Source organism: Cynocephalus volans, chromosome 16, assembly GCF_027409185.1.
Source record: "Cynocephalus volans isolate mCynVol1 chromosome 16, mCynVol1.pri, whole genome shotgun sequence".
Taxonomy (NCBI): Eukaryota; Metazoa; Chordata; class Mammalia; order Dermoptera; family Cynocephalidae; genus Cynocephalus; species Cynocephalus volans.
In genome coordinates, this window is record NC_084475.1 from 60,486,331 (window position 1) to 60,505,802 (window position 19,472).

The 19,472-nt window shown below is 36.4% G+C and overlaps 2 protein-coding genes and 1 non-coding gene across 3 annotated transcripts in view; 1 reads left to right on the forward strand and 2 right to left on the reverse strand.

Moving 5' to 3' along the window:
- The first annotated feature begins 547 nt into the window (after positions 1-547).
- RRAGA (Ras related GTP binding A) lies at positions 548-2,535 on the forward strand. Its single transcript, XM_063080678.1, has one exon. The coding sequence runs from the start codon at positions 841-843 to the stop codon at positions 1,780-1,782; it is 942 nt and encodes a 313-aa protein (XP_062936748.1). The 5' UTR covers positions 548-840; the 3' UTR covers positions 1,783-2,535.
- Positions 2,536-6,767: 4,232 nt separating this feature from the next.
- HAUS6 (HAUS augmin like complex subunit 6) overlaps positions 6,768-19,472 on the reverse strand; it is a 32,991-nt gene continuing 20,286 nt past the window's right edge. Inside the window, exons 12-17 of the mRNA XM_063080978.1 lie at positions 17,818-17,899; positions 13,622-13,688; positions 12,951-13,136; positions 11,025-11,160; positions 8,818-9,858; positions 6,768-7,542 (exon numbers count right to left, since the gene is read on the reverse strand). Coding sequence (XP_062937048.1) covers positions 7,481-7,542; positions 8,818-9,858; positions 11,025-11,160; positions 12,951-13,136; positions 13,622-13,688; positions 17,818-17,899 — 1,574 coding nt within the window. The 3' untranslated portion in view covers positions 6,768-7,480. The remainder of the gene's footprint in view (positions 7,543-8,817; positions 9,859-11,024; positions 11,161-12,950; positions 13,137-13,621; positions 13,689-17,817; positions 17,900-19,472) is intronic.
- On the reverse strand, positions 13,764-13,894 carry LOC134365324 (small Cajal body-specific RNA 8). The gene has a single exon (XR_010022028.1). It is a non-coding gene; the product is annotated as a small Cajal body-specific RNA 8 (non-coding RNA).

The window sequence follows — 19,472 nt, forward strand, 5'->3', positions numbered from 1 at the left end:
CTGAGATTACGGGAAAAGTCTGCATGAGAAAGGAACTTGCCCCGAAGTGGGAAAACCACCAACTGGGAGTCAGGATGTCTCCCAGATTAGATTCGCTACACAGGTTAGCTGTGTAACACCGGCAATCGCTCAACTTCTCGAAGTATAACTTCCCTCCTCTGCACATTCTCATTTGCTCCGCCCTTGTACTCATCAGGCCAGGGAACCTGGAGGGGCCCGAGCAGGCCGAGAAGCCAGGCCTTCCCTCCACCTCTCCCGCCTGCTGTCCCTGCGGAAACCTCGCAAGCACGCCTCGCCCTTACAGCCGGTTGCGGTGGCGGTGGTGTTTGGGGTTTGGGGGGGCCACGAGAGGGCAGCATTCTCCCGACCCACCATACACCTACCCCTCGCAACCGTAAGCCTAGCTTATAAAGAAAAGAACACAACACTAGAGTCCTTGAGCTTCCCTTCCATTTCACCTCTCGCGTCGCCCCTGATCGGTTTTATTAAAGGAGCAGCTTCTCAAAGCTTGTCGGGCAAGGACGGCCGAGAGCAGGAGCTCTCGCGAGATCGCCGCCGGAAGTGGGTGGCGGCGGGGACTCAGCGGCTGCCTGTCCGGAAGGCGAGCGCTTCTCCAGAGCTGTTACAGCCGACCGGCCCTGGCCCTCTCCTCGGAGGAAGAGCCAGCCCCGCCGCGGCCTTCCTAACCCCGAGCTCGCGCTCCCGGCTTCCCGGGCCGCACAGCTGCGCAGCGCTCCCACCGAGGCCCAGCCTGCGGAGCCCTCGCAGCCCTCGACCCCTCCCTCCGCGCTGCAGTTAGGCCGCGCCCTCAGGCCCAGTCCGCGGCGGCCCCGGCGGGTGATGCCAAATACGGCCATGAAGAAAAAGGTGCTGCTGATGGGGAAGAGCGGGTCGGGGAAGACCAGCATGAGGTCCATTATCTTTGCAAACTATATTGCTCGCGACACCCGGCGCCTGGGTGCCACCATTGATGTGGAGCACTCCCACGTCCGATTCCTGGGGAACCTGGTGCTGAACCTGTGGGACTGTGGCGGTCAGGACACCTTCATGGAAAACTACTTCACCAGCCAGAGAGACAACATCTTCCGTAATGTCGAGGTTTTGATTTACGTGTTTGACGTGGAGAGCCGCGAACTGGAAAAGGACATGCATTACTACCAGTCTTGTCTGGAGGCCATCCTCCAGAACTCTCCTGATGCCAAAATCTTCTGCCTGGTGCACAAAATGGATCTGGTTCAGGAGGATCAGCGTGACCTGATTTTTAAAGAGCGAGAGGAAGACCTGAGGCGTTTGTCTCGCCCACTGGAGTGCGCCTGTTTTCGAACATCCATCTGGGATGAAACGCTCTACAAAGCCTGGTCCAGTATTGTCTATCAGCTGATTCCCAATGTTCAGCAACTCGAGATGAACCTAAGGAATTTTGCCCAAATTATTGAGGCCGATGAAGTTCTGCTGTTTGAGAGAGCTACGTTCTTGGTTATTTCCCATTACCAGTGCAAAGAGCAGCGTGACGTCCACCGATTTGAGAAGATCAGCAACATCATTAAGCAGTTCAAGCTGAGCTGCAGTAAATTGGCCGCTTCTTTCCAGAGCATGGAAGTTAGAAATTCTAACTTCGCTGCTTTCATCGACATCTTCACATCAAACACGTACGTGATGGTTGTTATGTCGGATCCGTCGATCCCTTCTGCAGCTACTCTGATCAACATTCGCAATGCCAGGAAACACTTCGAGAAGCTGGAGAGAGTGGATGGCCCCAAGCACAGTCTCCTTATGCGTTGAATATTGCCAAATGCTCTTTCTAAAAATGAGTTGCTTTTTTTTTTTTGCACCCCTCATTTTTAATATTCAATGTCGTGTGCTTAAAAGTGGGCTTTAAATGTGTGCTTCTTACTACTTCCATCTTTTTTCCTTACTCCCCAGTCTTTAAACGTTGGACGCTATTTACTCAGCTATCCAGTAGAGCTTCAAGATGGCCTTTCTCAAAAGTTGGTATGGTGTAACACTAAAGTAGGTGGTTTGTGTGTATTCTGATTACCTGGTTATAGTAGATAATGCACATCAAAGCCTTTACCAATATCTTCCCTGTATTCCTTATCAGATCGCAAAGATGGAATGTTATTTTATCAGCAAGGTATTAAAATGCATTTATAAATTCTTCTTTGCTTCTATTATGAATAATAAACATTTACTGTTAGTAATCTAATATATGGTCTTATTTAAAACAATTTGAAGGTACTTAATATGTAAATCTAAGATTCTGACTGCCCACGGGTATTGCTTAACTGAAAAATTTGTTTTTGTGAGCTCAGCCCCCACCATTTTAGTGATGCTTGATAGCACCTGTGCAGTGGTTAAGATTATTGACTCTGAAGCTATACCACCTGAGTTAATATTCTAGCCTTTTCACTTACTAGCTCTGTGAACTTGAGCAAGGTAATTTCACTGTGCTTGTTACCTCATTTGTAAAATGTGGATAAGAATACCGCTGCTTTGTAGAATTATTAAAAGAATTAAATTAAAACAGCACGGAAAGCATTTAGAATGGTGCCTAGTTCATACTCAGTACTAATTGTTAGCTGTCATTACCACCTACTGAACTATTCTTCCCCAAATTACTGGATGTGAAGCCTGGCTAAATATTTGAACCCTTGCTAAAAGCCAGGTGTTCATAAGTACTTGATGTGTGCATTTTCCTTAATCCTCACAACGTATGAGGTGGGTTACTTTTATCATTTAATAGATGAGAAAACTGGTATGACCTTATTAAGCTGAACCCAGGCAATCACTCTCCCCCTCTCCTAACCATTACACCCTACTACTTCCTCCACTGATAGAAAAATTAACCATAAAAATCCTAGCTTTTCAGGTATAGATTATTCCTTCATATAACTCCAAATTCACATACTTAGGAAGCTGAAGCCCAGGAAGTTGAGTTCTCTCAAGGAAGTGTTTCACTAACTTTGCGCAAGATCACATTTCTATTTGTATTTATCTGGAAATTGAATAATATTAAATCAGATTCTTAGAGTACCTACTTTTGGGGAAGGATTCTGAGGTTCCTAATCTGGCAGTGTGGTATAGTGAAATCAGAACACAGACCTGAAATGACCCATTCCAGTTCTAGCAATAGCCATCTCGTAGATTAATTTTTTTGGCAGTTGGCCGATACAGGGATCCAGACCTGTGTCCTTGGTTTTACTAGCACCACACTCTCCCAAGTGAGCTAACTGGCCAGCCTGTTTTAAATGAAATCTGAGTATTTTACAGCCAAAAGACCTCTGATCAACTCCTGAGCCTCTCATTTTATAGATGAGGCAATATCTTTGTATAGATAGTAATATAAGCTTTAGAACTTCCAAGGCTTTATAAAGTTATTAAAACATTGTTAAAGCCTTACTAGCAGAAGATTTGGATGACAGGGTCACTACCCATAAAGAGTAAGAAGCTATTCAGATGTAAATTTTAAAATCATCTAATTAGGGCCATTGGCAAGTAGTATAAAGACTCCAAATGAGAAAACTCTTGACAGTATGGATATACTTTTTTTTTTTTTTTTTTTTCCGGTATACATTTTATTTTATTTTTTTTATTTTTTTTATTTTTTTTTTTACTGAAAAAATTTTTTTTTTAAATTTTATTTTGTCGATATACATTGTAGCTGATTAATGCTCCCCATCACCAAAACCTCCCTCCCTTCTCCCTCCCCCCCCTCCCCCCCAACTGGATATACTTTTAAAATCATTTAAAAATACTATATGTAATAAATCTAGTAATTAAAATGACAGTAACAAAATACTCTTACCTGACTTTGTGAACTTCTCACATTTCTTTTGTTGACCAAGTTATTAATATACTTTTATATGTGATCATTTCATGGTTTTCAGGGCATGTTTTTTTGATATATAGGAAATTCCAAAGCCAGATTGTATAATATTAAAAATTTATTCAAGACAATAGTACGTAGAATATATTTACAAATAGTCTCAGAGGATTCAAATATTTTAAACTTAGGATGTGAATTTGCCATTCACTGTGCATAAGGAAAAAGGTGATCTCTAGAGCAACTATGTATCTGCAACTTAATGCAAAAGAGAACTTTACTTCAGCAAATACCTTCTTTATATTGAGGAAAATGCCTTTAAACATATTTTCTTTAATACACTCAGAATAGTATATTTTATGCAGGTCCTAAGAATTCGTATTTTTCCTTTAGATAAGATTGACTTCATAGGCATGGTAGAGAAAAGGTTTCAAAATACTTGTCAGTATTTTTGTTTTCAGTTAAATTGTCCCTAAATGTTATTCTTTAACTACAACTACTCTTTATTCCACTTGATAACATTTTTCATGTTTAGCAACATTACATGCTTGTCCTCTTTAAACATTTTAAAATAATTAGGACATTTTGGCATTATCTAAATGTAGAAGTCAGTTTACACACCTTTATATTTTTACAAATAATGAATAAAACAAGGTACATTCCATATAATCTGATAAGAATGTAATAAGAAAAAATACATTTAAAGCAATAAATTGGCCCACTTTACCATTACTTTTATTCCATCATGTAGGAAGCAAACAAAACAATTCCAATACTTAAGTATTTGCTAAAGATGGCACATGGCCCTTGGGGCATATGTATGTGTGTGATATACAAGGGTACTTCAGAAAGTTAGTGGAAAAATTAAAAAATACAAATCTTTCCATGAACTTTTCAAAGTACCCTTCTATGCACACCTCACACGCCTATATACTGTATGTGTATGTACATATGATAAACCACAGGAGATTTCAGAGAAGGGATAGGCACATGCATATGGATAGATTAAGACTTAAGGAGCTGGCTGGTTAGCTCAGTTGAGTAGAGCACGGTGTTATAACACCAAGGTCAAGGGTTCGGATCCCTGTACAGGCCAGCCACCAAAAAAAAAAAAGACTTCAACATGGAAATAAGATTTGTCCTGAGCTTTAAAAGAGAGCTATAATTGTGATAAACTAGAAGGGAAAGGTAAAAGGTATTCCAACTTCAGGAGAGTTGTGAATCAAGATTTCTAAAGATCCATGCTCACTGAGGTATTAAGTAAAAAATGAGAGATCACAGTGGAAGGAAGAATGGAGGAAATCTATGTAGGGGAACTTATATGCCTTTAACTTTGAACTCTATTCTAGCATTAGCAATGAATCATTAATGAAATTTAAAGCAAGGAAGTGGCATGGTCAAAGTAGTTCCTTAAGGTCAAAAGGCAACTATGCAGGAGATACTGGATAGTGAAGAGGCTGAAGGCAAAAAGTTGCAATCACAATGGTTTAGGAGAAGAAAGTGATAGATGTGAGGTATTTTTACTTATGGTACTGGCACACGAAGAACAAGGAAGGATGTCAAGCCTATCACAGGTATAACTCAGTGTGATTTTCGTAAAACCATCATGTCCAGAGATATTTTGATCTTTTGATCCTCAGTAATTAAGGCTTTATTGGTGAACTTGGCTTCCCATCAGATAGCGATCTCTAAAGCAGTATATATGCGATAATGTACCTGCTTCTTAAAGGTACCCAAGGGCTAAATGTGAATCTGTATCCCATAAGTGATTATGAAACTTCTTTGAGCCTAAGAATGACCAAGGAAGCATACAGATTCCTAATCCCCGTTTTAGACCTGCATTTTTAAGATGCAACCCAGATAATCCTAGCACAAATGGGCCTTGAGTCCATTTTAGACACATCATTGAAGCTCCCTAGCTTCAGTATCATCTGTAAAATAGGTATTAATTGCTATCTTACAGTTATGACAATTAAATAATTTGTATTAAGTATCTAGCAAAGGCCCTGGCACTTCTGCAGATGCTAATATGATAGCCATGTCTTTTCCCTAACATGTTAATTTTTGATTTACAGATACTAGGTTTTCTTTTTTAGTTGTCATTGGCTGGTCAGTATGGGGATTCAAACCCTTGACGTTGGTGTTGTAACACCCACTCTAACCAACTGAGCTAACCAGCCAACCATGGGTTTTCTTAAAACAAACAAGAGATTTCCCAGTAGACCTACAGAGTCACTAATTTCTTGTATTAACTAATAAAGGAACATAGCACCTTAGGAGAAGCTCTTCTCTTCCTCTTTTCCACTGCAGAGAAGGAAGTTATACGTGCTAACTTAAGACTGGTCTTCAAACTGGGTCAGGACAAACAAAGAGAAAAAGGCGGCCCAAGATAAGTGAAGAGAGATGAACTATTAAGCCCACTTACTTCCAGAACTCTCCACTCTCCTCTCCAACTTTTCTCCTCTCCTTGCCAGTTTCCTGGGAGCTAGTGGACAAGGTTTGAAGGTTATGAGTTGGGGCCCTACAGAGGGTACTATAGGTGCTATCACCCTTCCCGTGCCTGTTCCACTGCTCCTGGTTCACAGAGGGCAATGGCATACATTCACTTGGATGCTACAGACAAGCCGTTTCTGGGCCAGTGGGCCCGACAGAATGAGGCAGAAGACTGTACAAGTGTTACAAGTTATTTAACCCCAAGTTCAGTTTTCTCAAGTTATTCTGGGGCTATTCTGTAAGCACTGGCAAACTTCAATGGTTTTTGAGTAGTAAAGTAACAATCAAAACTACCTCCTATCCCCAAAACAGCAACCCCACCCCACCCCTCCAAAAAACCAACATCAATAAAACACTAATGAATTTTTTAAATTTATATTTTTGTTAAAATATATAACTAGAATCAAATTCTCAAAGTCTAAATTAGACTAAATATAAACCTATTATACAATCCACTGAATGGATTTATAGTTTGACAGTGTTCCTTAAAAGTGGCTAGTCATCTTCTTCCATCTTTTTTCTTTTTTTAAATCATTCTGCCCCAGTCTTCACTTATCATCACATGCACTTTATTCCATCAAACATCATTTCTCAGGAACAATCTACTTGGATAATCATCAAGCCTGTTTACAGCTTTCCCAGTCTTAAAATCTGTCATCTTGACTACACATCCCAAGGTACTACTTTTCTTACTTTTTTTGGTTAGTACCAGAATGTTCCAAAAAGAAACAATAGAAGTTATATATTTTTCTAAAATGAAAGTTCAGTATATTCAATGGCTATAATATTAACCACTTAGTGAAAGTATAGCAAACAGTACTCATCCTTATGTTAATTACCTGAAATTTTAGCACAATAAATTAAACTACTTTTATCATTTACTTAATGCTTACAAGAGTATTCAAGAAATCAGAATGGCTTCCCAAAACTTGATATTTGCTTTCAAAATACTTTACATTTAAATCCCATATCGCTACAAATAGAAAAAACCCAAACATACTTTCCTTACCTAAAAACATTACAGGAAGCTAAAAGGCATTAAGGATTTTTTAGACCTTGAAAGAGTGCTACACTTCTAACGTGTATTTAAGTTGTAAATCAGTTTCTATCCTGTGACATAGCTTCGATTTAAGTGTATCATAATCAAATTAACTGGGTACTGCTTCATCTTGTCAAATCAGATGGAGAGTCGTTTACACCAAGGCTCTTATTCAACATGTCGTCTTCTGCAAAATTGATTATAAAAAAAAGAAAGGGATAAGCAAACATTACAATAAATAAATAAATAAATAGGACAGATTCCAAATAGTAGCAAATTTCAGTCTTCAGGGAAATAAAAGGCTCACACTTATGCAAATACTCAAGTATGATAAAATTACTATTATTCTCACTAAAATACCCTTTCTCCAAAGATCGATACATTCCTCCTAGAATACTTTTCAATATGCCAGCGTTTAATAATCATGGATAAATCAGTGATATATAATAAATTTGTATTACCAGATCCACATTTATCCTGATGTGCTATTAGAGCAATTTTTTAAACTATTTATATAATAAAAGTTTTCAAACATACAAAAGTGGAGAGAATTATGATGAGCCCACTGTATCCACCACACCTAGCTTCAATAATTATTAATACTGTTATGGGTTGAATTGTGTCCCCCAAAAGAGGTGTGTTGAAGTTCTAACCCCAGTACCTCAGAATGTGACCTTATTTGGAAATATGGTCATTACAGATATAATTAGCTAAGATAAGGTCATACTGGAATACGGTGGGCCCTTAATTAACTAATACAACTGGTGCTTGTATAAGAAGATACACAAGACACACAGACACACAAGAACACTATGTGAAGATGGAGACAAAAATGAGAAATATGCTGCCACATAAGCCAAGGAACACCTGGTGCCAACAGAGATTGGAAGAGGCAAAGAAGAAGTCTCCTCTAGAGGGCCTCAGAGGGAACATGGCCCTGCCAACACCTTGATTCTGGACTTCTAGCCTCTAGAAATTATTGTCTCCAGAACAATAAATTTCTGTTGTTTTAAGCCACCCAGTCTTGGCACTTTGTTATGGCAGCCTTAGGAAACTAATACACTGACCAACCTTGGTTTTGTTTCTACTCCCCACTCCCACCAAATCTTTTTCAAAGCACATCACAGATATTATACCACTACTAGTGTTTAACTTTTTTAAAACCACCTTCCAGTAGACAAGAAGATTTTCATGAGATTCACTTTCAGTAGCTTTTATTACAAAAGCGATAAGTTTCAGGTCTGGGGGGTTATTTCCCATCCCTGTATCAAACATACACACATCAATAGAGATTCTGAAAGTACCCATAAAGTGAAGCTCACTCCTCTCATACTAGAAGAAATAGAGCATATTTTGTCATATTAACAACAAAGATCATGCAGCATTCACTGTGTACTATTTTTATGAAAAGTTGAGAGAAAACTTCAACAGGTGAATATGCATAGGTCTAGTCAAATCTTACCTTCTAAATTAGGTAGAAATTCTCCAAGATTACATGGTACTGTGGTCCTCAATCTTTGCTCCACTGGAGAAAACTTAATTAGGGGTGAAAGAGAACGTTTTCTTTCTCCAAGGGATGTGCGTAAAGATGATTTTGTATGGTCAATGTGCAAATCATTTGTATCCAAAAAGTTAAGCATATCATCTGTTTCCATGTTTTGGGGAGTAGGGCTCAATTCTGGTTCATGTCTTTCAAGTGTTTCAAGATTAGAGATGTAAGATGCTTCCCTTTTCTTGGAAAGAGATTTCTTCAGAGCCTCATACCTACTGTAAGTAGCATTTAAATTGAAGTCTGATTCTGGAGTATTATGTCTTTCTCCCACAACATCTTCTGGAAAAATGCCACTGTGCACAGGACTATTTGGTTCCAGTTTAAAATTGGCCTCTGAACTACTGGAGCTATTCAGACTTAGGTGACCAACTTCTGGAAGAGTTTCGTGTAATATGCCAAAATCAATATCCTTAAAACTCTTAGAACTAATTCCACTTGATATCTGAAATGAGTCCCATAACATAGTTTTATGTGTGGAAGGCTCCTTACGAGAAGCTTGTGAGTGGTCCAATATTTTAATATACTCTTCACTGCTACCCACCACGTTTATACTATTGCCTACAGCAGGGAAGAATGTCTCTGTTTGGCTAGGTTCTAAAAGCTGGGTTGGTAAAGCTGTATATTCCAAATCTTGCTTGCAAATTATATCCTTATTTAGCAAATCTGACTGACTTTGTGTTGGTGGTTCACCTGTGTGACTGGTCACCACATGTTTCTGAGGCACACACTTAAGGCAATCTGAAACAACTTTCTCTTCAGGCAAATGAGACTGGCAAAAATCTGATTCAGTGGTTGCTGAGAGAAAACTGGCCATGCTAAATTCTCTTTGATTATGTAACACAGGTAAGGATTCTGGCAATACTTCTCTACATTCAGTATCCACTTGAATTGGTTTTGTCCTGTTATCTTCCATTTCAACAGCTTTTCTCCATGAGCTCCTAATTTCAGTTACTAATGAAAGGGGGAAAAAACACAATCTACTAAGATTCCCAAACACAGAGCATGCAATTTTACATTATATTTCCAGTGCTAAAGATAAAGCTATTGACTCTGCATGCTCCATAAATATAATGGCTGGATGACAAAGCTCCACAATATATCAAACCTCAATAATATCAAAGAATTCCAATCTCCAACTGATCAAACACAAGTAAACACATATAACAAAAGCTAATCCTGAAATGTGCATATACTTTTACTCAGCATAAATAAATTACATATCTTCTTAAGACATTTTCTTGTCCATCTAGGCCAGGGTTTGGGAAACTTTTTCTGTAAAGGGCCAGATAGCAATATTTTAGGCTTTGCAGGCCACCCATTCTGTCACAACTACTCAACTCTGCCATTGTAGCATGAAAGTAGCCATAAACAATACATCAACAAATGAGCAAGGCTGTGTTCAGTACAATTTTATTTACAAAAACACACAAGGCAGGACCAGTTTTGTTTCACAGGCTATACAGTATACTGACCAAGGCCGTGGCTCAGTTCAACTTTAAATCAGCAGCAAAATGGACATTATATTTAATCATTCAACCACGATAATCTGCCTACATAAGGACGCCAGTATCACAATTTTGTCTACACAAATTATATGTTATAGGGAAAAAAGTATCAGGCAGTCTGACTAGTTTGGGAGGGGTAAAGATCTATGCACACATAGTTTTTGGCTGATATTCTGGTTGTTAACTGAGAGAACATAGCCTCTATATTCTATAAATATGGATTCCAGGTCAGATCTGGAGGTAGAGAGTTTTTAAAAGTGATCAGATAAAATACTTTCCAGAAAAAGCCAAGTAAAACAACAAAAACAAAATTGTATATTATCAGAGCTGATCATACCTCTGTATAATTGAAGATAAAGCTACTGACTCAGTGCATGCTCCATAAATATAATGGTTATTCTGAGTATAATAAAGACACAAAATAATACTACTGAAAGACTGCTATATAAGTGAGTGGCCATACTTAATACTTCAATAAAAGTCCCTTCAGAATAGTTATTGCCAAATAAACAGAAAAGACTTTTAAAATATGTGGCCTAAAGATCTTTCAGACCGTGGATCTAATAATGTTAATACCTAAGAAAGAAAAAAGGGTAGAAAGCATTAACTTACTCAAGTTTTCTGGAGTACGGGGAATTTGTTTCCTTGTTAAGAAGGGATTAGAAACCAGAGAGTCAATTAGTTCCTCTAATTTTACTTCATTTCCTTCAGAGAGCTGTGGTGAATCAGATAAAACTGCCCTGGCAACCTAAAACAGAAAAGCAAAAGTAAAGCAAAAATTACCAAGCCCACTGGTAGAAAGAATAGTAAGGACTTCACAGTCAGCAGCCTTTCCCATAACAGATACCTCAAAATAAGCAACAATGAAGCTTCCAGATACTCTGTATATCATCTTAGGTACAATCCCGTAAAGTGAAATGAAGCACAAAACTATTTCCTCTTTTATCTTAAATGAATAACCCATTTTAAAGGAGAGAACAGATAAGGATCCTTACACTTTGGTAGACTTAGGGGCAGTTCTGATTATGCAGTGACCTAAGCTGTTATCTGCCACATCTTTGAGCTTTGCAACTCTGTATTTGATAAAAATGACTAGTTTTAAAGCAAGCAAATTCTTAATCATAATCCATTTGCACAGTGACACCTCTATTCACAAACAGAATACATTCTGACAACATACTTCTTTGCCAGAAACTTCATTATCAGATCTAAATTAGTGAACAAGGCATAGGGACACATTCTAAAATAGAGAAAAGAAACTGTACAATATGAAAATAGCACTCTCTATTAACTAAATACCAGTAAAACTGGAAAATAAAAGCATGCAAATTAAAATCTCTGCCCCTTTAGGTCACTAAAAAATACATTTCCTGAAACCATAATCATATTGGCCCAAGAAAAGAGAGGGCTTCTTGGAATTCAAATACTAAATACCCATTGTTGTAAAGAAAATTAAAGAAAATTAATTTCACTTTCCTTTCAGAGTTTTATGAGATTTTAGGACTCTCCTCTTCTATCCCATCCCATTCCACTGCCAATCTAAATTCCTTTATCCAGAAAATGTGCCTTTCCTTTCACAATTAGGTAATAAAAAGAGACCAACTGACCATCTTTTTTTTAGCATAGAGTCAATAAAGAAAAACAATAGAACTTTAGAGATTTAAAAGTAGAGACCATGAAACTGGTCCTCATGTTACAAACAATAAAAATAACTGACATCTATTTCTCTTATTTGGGCAATGCTCATTTAGTTTGATCAGGACTGGGATAAAGGAGGGAACTCCAATACCTGAATTAATATCCACTAAACCAAATTTCCCTTTCAGTTTCTCAGGGAAAAAAAGTAACTGATTTATTTTCTGGCTGCTTAGCAAAATTCAAACAATGTTTGTATGCTATGGGAAATATGTAAAAAAAATAACATTAATGAATGGCTTGAGTATTTAATTTGTGCACAAAGAGTTCTGTAATACTGAAAATAGTAGTATCATGTGGTCATTTTCCAGTGAAAAGCAGAATCGTATTAAAGACAGTTAGGAAAACCAAGTTCATGAAAAACAATGGATTTAATCACTTTTGAATTATTTAGGAAGCAAAAAGAACAAAACCTTCACTCTGTGATAATATGATATTGCATATTCTTTGTTCTAATATTCAAAAAAGAGAAAGCTCAGCTAAGCAACAGACAACATTGACAAACTAATTTATTAATAGAGTATAATGATTGGGTACATTTATCTAATAATTTATGCAATGGTTAATCTATAAAATACCTTACATATATTATTTTGACACTTGGATATTTATAGAATGGGACATGGGTTCTAAACCATGGATGTAATCTTAAATAAATAAGTTTATATTAAATCTATTTCTACTTTTTGGAAGGATCAATTTTGCTTTAACCATGATTTTTATTATCTGTGACCTTCTTTATCCCAAATTACCCCAGTTAATCAATAGTTAACTATATTTCACTTATGATCTCAACGCCATTGAAAAAATAATTAAGTATACTTATTACAGTATTTTTCTTACCTCTTCTACCAGATGATCTTGCTCTTTTTGGAATGGATCACTCTTTTTGGCTGGTAGAGACCCTCCAAATGTACTATTCTCTGTATTCTGTGCAATATCTGATGATAGAGAGTCTTCCGCTTCAAATTCTGATATTTTCTTAGAAATGGTCTTGTTTTTCTCTTTGGGAGTTCTCATTTCTAGGTCCTGAAGAAGACAGACATGTAATATTAAAACCTTAATAACCATGGCTTGTTCTTGAAGCCTTTTTCATTAGAGATTCATTGGTTATCACGAACCTATAAAAGGCTGCTAATATTATTGTGAAATTATATGTTCACTGGCAGAATTAATTAATTCCAATATTCCCACTTAGCAATAGATAACTTATAATTAGAAGTGGTACAAAATGGGGCCGACCCCATGGCGCACTCGGGAGACTGCGGCGCTGGGAGCGCAGCGACTCTCCCACCGCGGGTTCGGATCCTATATAGGAATGGCCGGTGTGCTCACTGGCTGAGTACCGGTCACGAAAAAGACAAAAAAAAAAAAAAAAAAGAAGTGGTACAAAATGTACAAATACTGGGAAATGTGAAAATAGAAATTAAATTTAACTGTAATATCAACAAAAATAAATATTTTATCATAATTCAGTATAGTCAGACTTAATTAAAAATTGTTTTAAAATGTACCTTTTCAAGTAGTGTAACACTGTTTCTATCTGAAGATGAAGCTGGTTGCAACAGGACAGAGGCAGGGCTAAAAAAGACAATAAATCCAAGTTGTAAGTTAGAAAGAATTCCATTCACTTGATGCATTTGAATATTCTAAAGAAACTGTCTGCCTCGTATCTGTCCGTTACGATTTCACTCAATTCGTCCCGGTCATCGAAAGGCAGTTTATTCTAGGGAGGTAAGGTGACAATTAGAGCAATACTTCAGCTCGACTTGTGTATCAGCCTCCCAGGTATGAACAATTTACTTGTCCATTATATGTTTTTTTAAGTCTACACTATGTTTTAAAAGGGTTAAATGACTTGATGAACACTTAAAAACTTGAGTATACATTAAAAACAAATTCAATTAACTAGAATTGCATTATTACAATGTCCTCAGGGTCCAGATCACAGAATTTCATTGTAGCAGACTTTAAGTTTCTTTTGATATTTCATGTCCAAAATCAATCTCTTATATGCTGAATTTTGCTCTGTAGCAAATATGTTTATGTTACACTTATAGTAAAATTAAGATTATTCAGAGTTTTAGTTTGCTGCATTCTATGTGCTATACTCCTTAATCCTTTAGATTCCCTTGCTCCTTTGGATAAATATTAAAACTTCATGCCTCTTTCATGCCATTTCATGTTATTAAATTTTTGCATGCTATTTAATGTTATGTCATGTTATTAAATTTAAAAACTTTCAAAGAAATGATAACTTTAAAGTAATTACTTTATCTTGATCTTGAAAGATCTAAATTCAAAGGCCAAAAGCTTTTCTACCCTAGGTAATATGAAAGATAGGAGGAGTACCACAGAGATCACTTTCAACAGCAAGCTTGTTGGTGCTTTGCTTTCTTTTCATTGCCAGAGTATAAAATTAACAGCTTTGCAAATGTTTTATATAATAGCAAATATAATTTTTCAAACTTTCTCAAACATGAACTCGGAATCTTCACCTACCTTCTAAACACAATTCAAAATCACTGCAATGCTCAAACTTCAACTTAGCAGTGACAGGATATAATCCAGATATTGAAGGCAAATCATCTACTGGGATTTTATCTCAAGTTTTGCAAAACGTTACACTAAAATTATCAAAAAGCCTGCTAAAACAGGGCCAGCAATCTATGGACCAATGCCACTAAAATGCCACCACTAGACAATCAGAACAAAGGCTATGTCTTTACCAAGGGGCTATTCCCAGGCACTCTCAATAACTAACACAGTGCTTGGTGGTGCAATACATATATGTTGACTGTTTAATGGATTGACAGAATCAATAAGTAAATGTCACTTGAGGGTGGGGTTCTATAGGTGACAACAACTGTTTCTCTTGAATCATTCCTGTAGAGCCGTGTAATAGAGAACAATGGAAACATATTCCATATGCTCCTCTCTCTCGTTTCCAAATCAGCAACATGCTATTAGCCCTGCTAACATCACAATCCAAGACAATTTTAATGCTGCCCTTGTTCAGTCCTTATTCTCTATCTACTTGCCATGCCAATATTAAGGCCTATGAAATCCTAGCACTGTGATAGATCAAAAGAATGGGTGTTGATCCCATTGTGGGAATTTATCCTAAGGAAAGAACACTTCCAAGAGAAAAAAAAAAGTGACATGCTTCTTATGGTAGTAAAAAATAAAAAAATTGGGGAATACTTAAAAGTCTAAACAAAAAACTGCAATGTTACAAAGCCATTATAAGTGAAAATTACTTAATATAATGTTAGTTAAACATACATACACACAAAAATTGTTTATACTATGTTAATGTTTAGAAAATTTCATACTTTAGAATATAAGACAGTATTCATGCTTTGATAAGAACTAAATTTACATGACTGTACAATATACAAGACTCAGAAAAACTTCAGAAAAAAATCTGACAAGTGATTTGTTAGAAATTTTAGCCAATTATTAATTTTTATTTTCTGTTGTTATTATTGTGTATTCATAGTTAGCAGCGAAATAATAAATAGAAATTATAAAAAGGGAAGAAAGATAGATTGGAATTTGATTTCTAACTCTAAGGATGTTTAGCTGGCATATATCCAAAATCATACTGCACTATCTCTAAAATGCAATAAAAGAGAAAATGTAGAGGTTAAAGAAAGGTCTAGAACAATAGCATCATCACCACTAGGAATATCATGGGATCCTCCCAAAAACCACTGCAAAGAAAGATAGTGCCCTTAATGTACAGCAAAAGCATCACCAATAACTGAATTCTAGTATTAAGTCTGATGCCACCTCCATCAACTCACTTTGACCGAAACAAACAATGAGATTTACAGAGAAGGCTACTTACATTTTTTGGTACCTGTCAACACCAATTGTATGTGAAAGTAACTCTCAACACACCTACTCTAAAAACTACATTCTTTAAAAAAAACTACATTCTTTCTATGTTTTTTAATTGAATAGTTATATTGATCATATCCACATATGAATTTCCCAATTAACTACATTGTTACTGATGTAAAATGATGCCATTACAAATAAAATATTTAGTGTAAGTGCTGAACTACATGCAAAAAAAGGTATTCTTTTCTTTCATTAAGTGCAATCGAAACACGTTACACATTACTGATGAAACATTAATTACAAATAACTTTAACAGTTAAGAATTATGAGCAATCGGATTACTTCCACATCCCAGTAACTCAAATCTTCACAGGTCTTGTTCTGCTATCTAGCAGTAATAATCTTTCATATCCCATAAAGTGTTTATCCCTTGCCACCAAAACCCTTCCTCTACCTCCCTGCAATATCCCAAATCTATAATTAAAATAAAGTATCAGAAAATAATACAACTTCTTTCTCCTACATTAAGAGATTCCATCTGAACTAAATTCTCAGGGGCTGGGTGTCTGGCTACTGTAGAATTCTCATAGTGTATCTCAGTACAAAGTTCTTCCAAAAAGAATCTTGAGGTTCAGTGGAGTTCACAGATAAAAGTGGAATTCACAGATAAAATCTGATTTCTGTATTAATCTAGTATACCATCAATCTTTAGTCCAGCAAAAGACCTTAATCAAAATATTTTCTTTGCTCTCCCAAGGGAAGACAAACCAAAAACACAATTGAGATTGGGAAGTATCCACTATACCCCTCTAGCTAGCTATAAGAACAATTGTGATATGGAGGTAAAAAGGGAAAGCCAGAAACTTTACTGTCTCTTCAATACTAGATCTTCATAGAATATTTCATTATTTTTCTTTAGGTACTATAAGAGTATGTAGAATGAAGAGTGCTTTAATAAAATTTAGAATTTTCTCTTACAATTTTCCTAACTATTTTATTTTCATATTTGTCCCTCATCTACTTAAGAAAGTTGGACTAAAAGACACCTACTTAGGTCAAAGGGCAATCAAAAAATAATAATAATACATAAGGTTTGTTCAGTATCCGTTTAATTGCTACTTAATAATGCTTAATTTCAACAAAGAACAAATATATTCCCTAAGTGGATAACATATTTTTAGTCTAGAGGTTTTTTAGCTTATATACCCTGGCAACAGTCCAAAATGGGATAATAAAAAAAGCAAAAAATAAATAAAATAAGAATACTAAAGAAAGTTACAACAAAGTAGGTCCAGTTTTTTCATATGTTAAATTTTAGGGGTTAGGTCTTCCAATTTTTTTCTAAAGCCAAGAATTGTTTTACCAAATGGTTTGTCAAAAACCCCAATATATTTTACAGATAAAAATAGCAAGCTGCTCAGGCCGAAGTGGACCAGCCCTAATCCACAGCACCAGACGGCACTGCAGAATATATTATGAAAACTACCAATCTAGATGATCTCAAAGGCCCCAAAACTCTTCGATCTAGTCAATAGTCACAGTGGTTTCAAAAAAGTTTGCACACACAAAAAGGCAATAAATCCCAACTTGCATTAGAAAATTCCCGTATTTTTTTCTTCAATAATCAGATAATACCCACGAAACCCAATATTTAAGATAAAGAAGAAGGGGGAAAAAATGCCCACACATCATATATGTTGAATCTTTTCTGAAAATTTGGGTCTACACTAGAAAAATACTGTCTGGTTAAGACAGTGAAATGACGCACTATCCTATGGTACAGAAGTTTGGAAATTGGCTTAAGATAGGACTAAAATTAATATAGAAAAACAAATCAATATGAAAATCAAATTTGTTTTACCTGTTGGCTAAATCATGTACAGTTCCCAGGGTATCATTATCTCTTCTGCAACCATTTTCTTGGTTATATTGATTAGGTATATCTAAGGAAACAGAAAAATTAATTACTCTTTAGCTATGTTTGTACATTCTAATATTCAAGGAGCTCTTGAAATTCTAGAACAACTTCTAAACAGAAAAATCAAAATAATATGAACAGTAATAGGAAAAGGTAATTATTTAATTGTTATATGTAAAGGGATGGGGAGGAAAATAATAGAGAATATCTAGTAGTAGGCTTTTAGAAAAAGACTAATAACTCATACTAAAATGAATTTCCAGAAAAGTGACAATCCATAATGTTCCAGTGTTATGTAACCATGCTTCATGTTTAAGTACTAAGATCATGCAATTATCACATAAGCCAGCAAGGCCAAAAAGTTGCAGTATTTAGCATATTTCAGCACAGCATTTATAACATCAGTCAGCCTACATATTTATTCATCAACCCATCATTGAATAACTATTTGCCACTACTGAACTAACAATGGGAAAAAGAAATAAAAGATGGATACCCTACCTCCAAGGAGTCAGTATGGGAAAGGACAGTGATAAGTGAAGTGTTATATTATACTGCTATAATATTATGACAGAAGTATGCACTGAATGCAAGGAGGCAGCCTTGTAACACCAAGGTCACAGGTTTGGATCCCCATACCAGCCAGCTGCCCAAAAAAAAGAATGCAAGGGGGCAGAGGAGAGAAACCTGGACAGATGAGGAACGAGCAGGAAGAAAGTAATGAAGGTACTGAGAGAATAAGGTACGAGATTGGTAATGCTGGAGTACAGGGTATATCCAGGAAGCATGGTAGGAAGTAAGATTGGTGAAGTAAGCCATGGCCAAATTACAGAGGATTTGATATTCCAGGGCATCCTCCTCTTTCAACATGTTAGTTTCTGTAAGCCTTTCCCATTTGTACATGTATCCAAAGTGTCACAATATAAAAAGCCAATGTGTATAATATGCAAAGTTTTCCTCTTAATCCACTATAATAGTATGCTACCTCTTATAGCATTTTCAATACCCTGACTCTATTGATTATAATGGAATTACTGATGTTTATAAAACATCCCAAAAGTGAGCACAAATACAACTATACCACAAAATTAGTAGATAACCATAAACTAAAATTATTACACACAACTATAAACACCATCTGTTGATGATGGGCAGAGCTGATGCATATTTGTTCTGGCATGTAAGAAAATCTGTAAGGTAAGAGTTGTTAGTGAAAAAGGATTTAGAACTATTTTTTTCCCTAAAGGTGAAAGGAAGCCATTGATGTGTTGTACACCAGGAAATGAAAAGGATCATATTCACATTACGGAAAGATCACTAATAGCCATTTGAAACACAGAACAGATTGAATATTGGAGGCAGAGTAGCTAGTTAGTTAGAACACAGGTTCAGGCAAGAATTGCTGAGATCTAAACTACAGCACTTAAGATATGAGGACAGGATGGCTACTTAGCTCAGGTGGTTAGAGCACTGTGCTGTAACACCAAGGTCAAGGGTTCAGATCCCCATACCGGCCAGCCATCCAAAAAAATAATGTGAGGACAGAAAAAGAGGGGACACATAGAACAGGGAATTTGGGAAGTAAAAACAAAACTGAA

Excerpts from the sequence above, each read along its gene's own strand:
- RRAGA (XM_063080678.1), top strand. The coding sequence starts at position 841 with ATGCCAAATACGGCCATGAAGAAAAAGGTGCTGCTGATGGGGAAGAGC.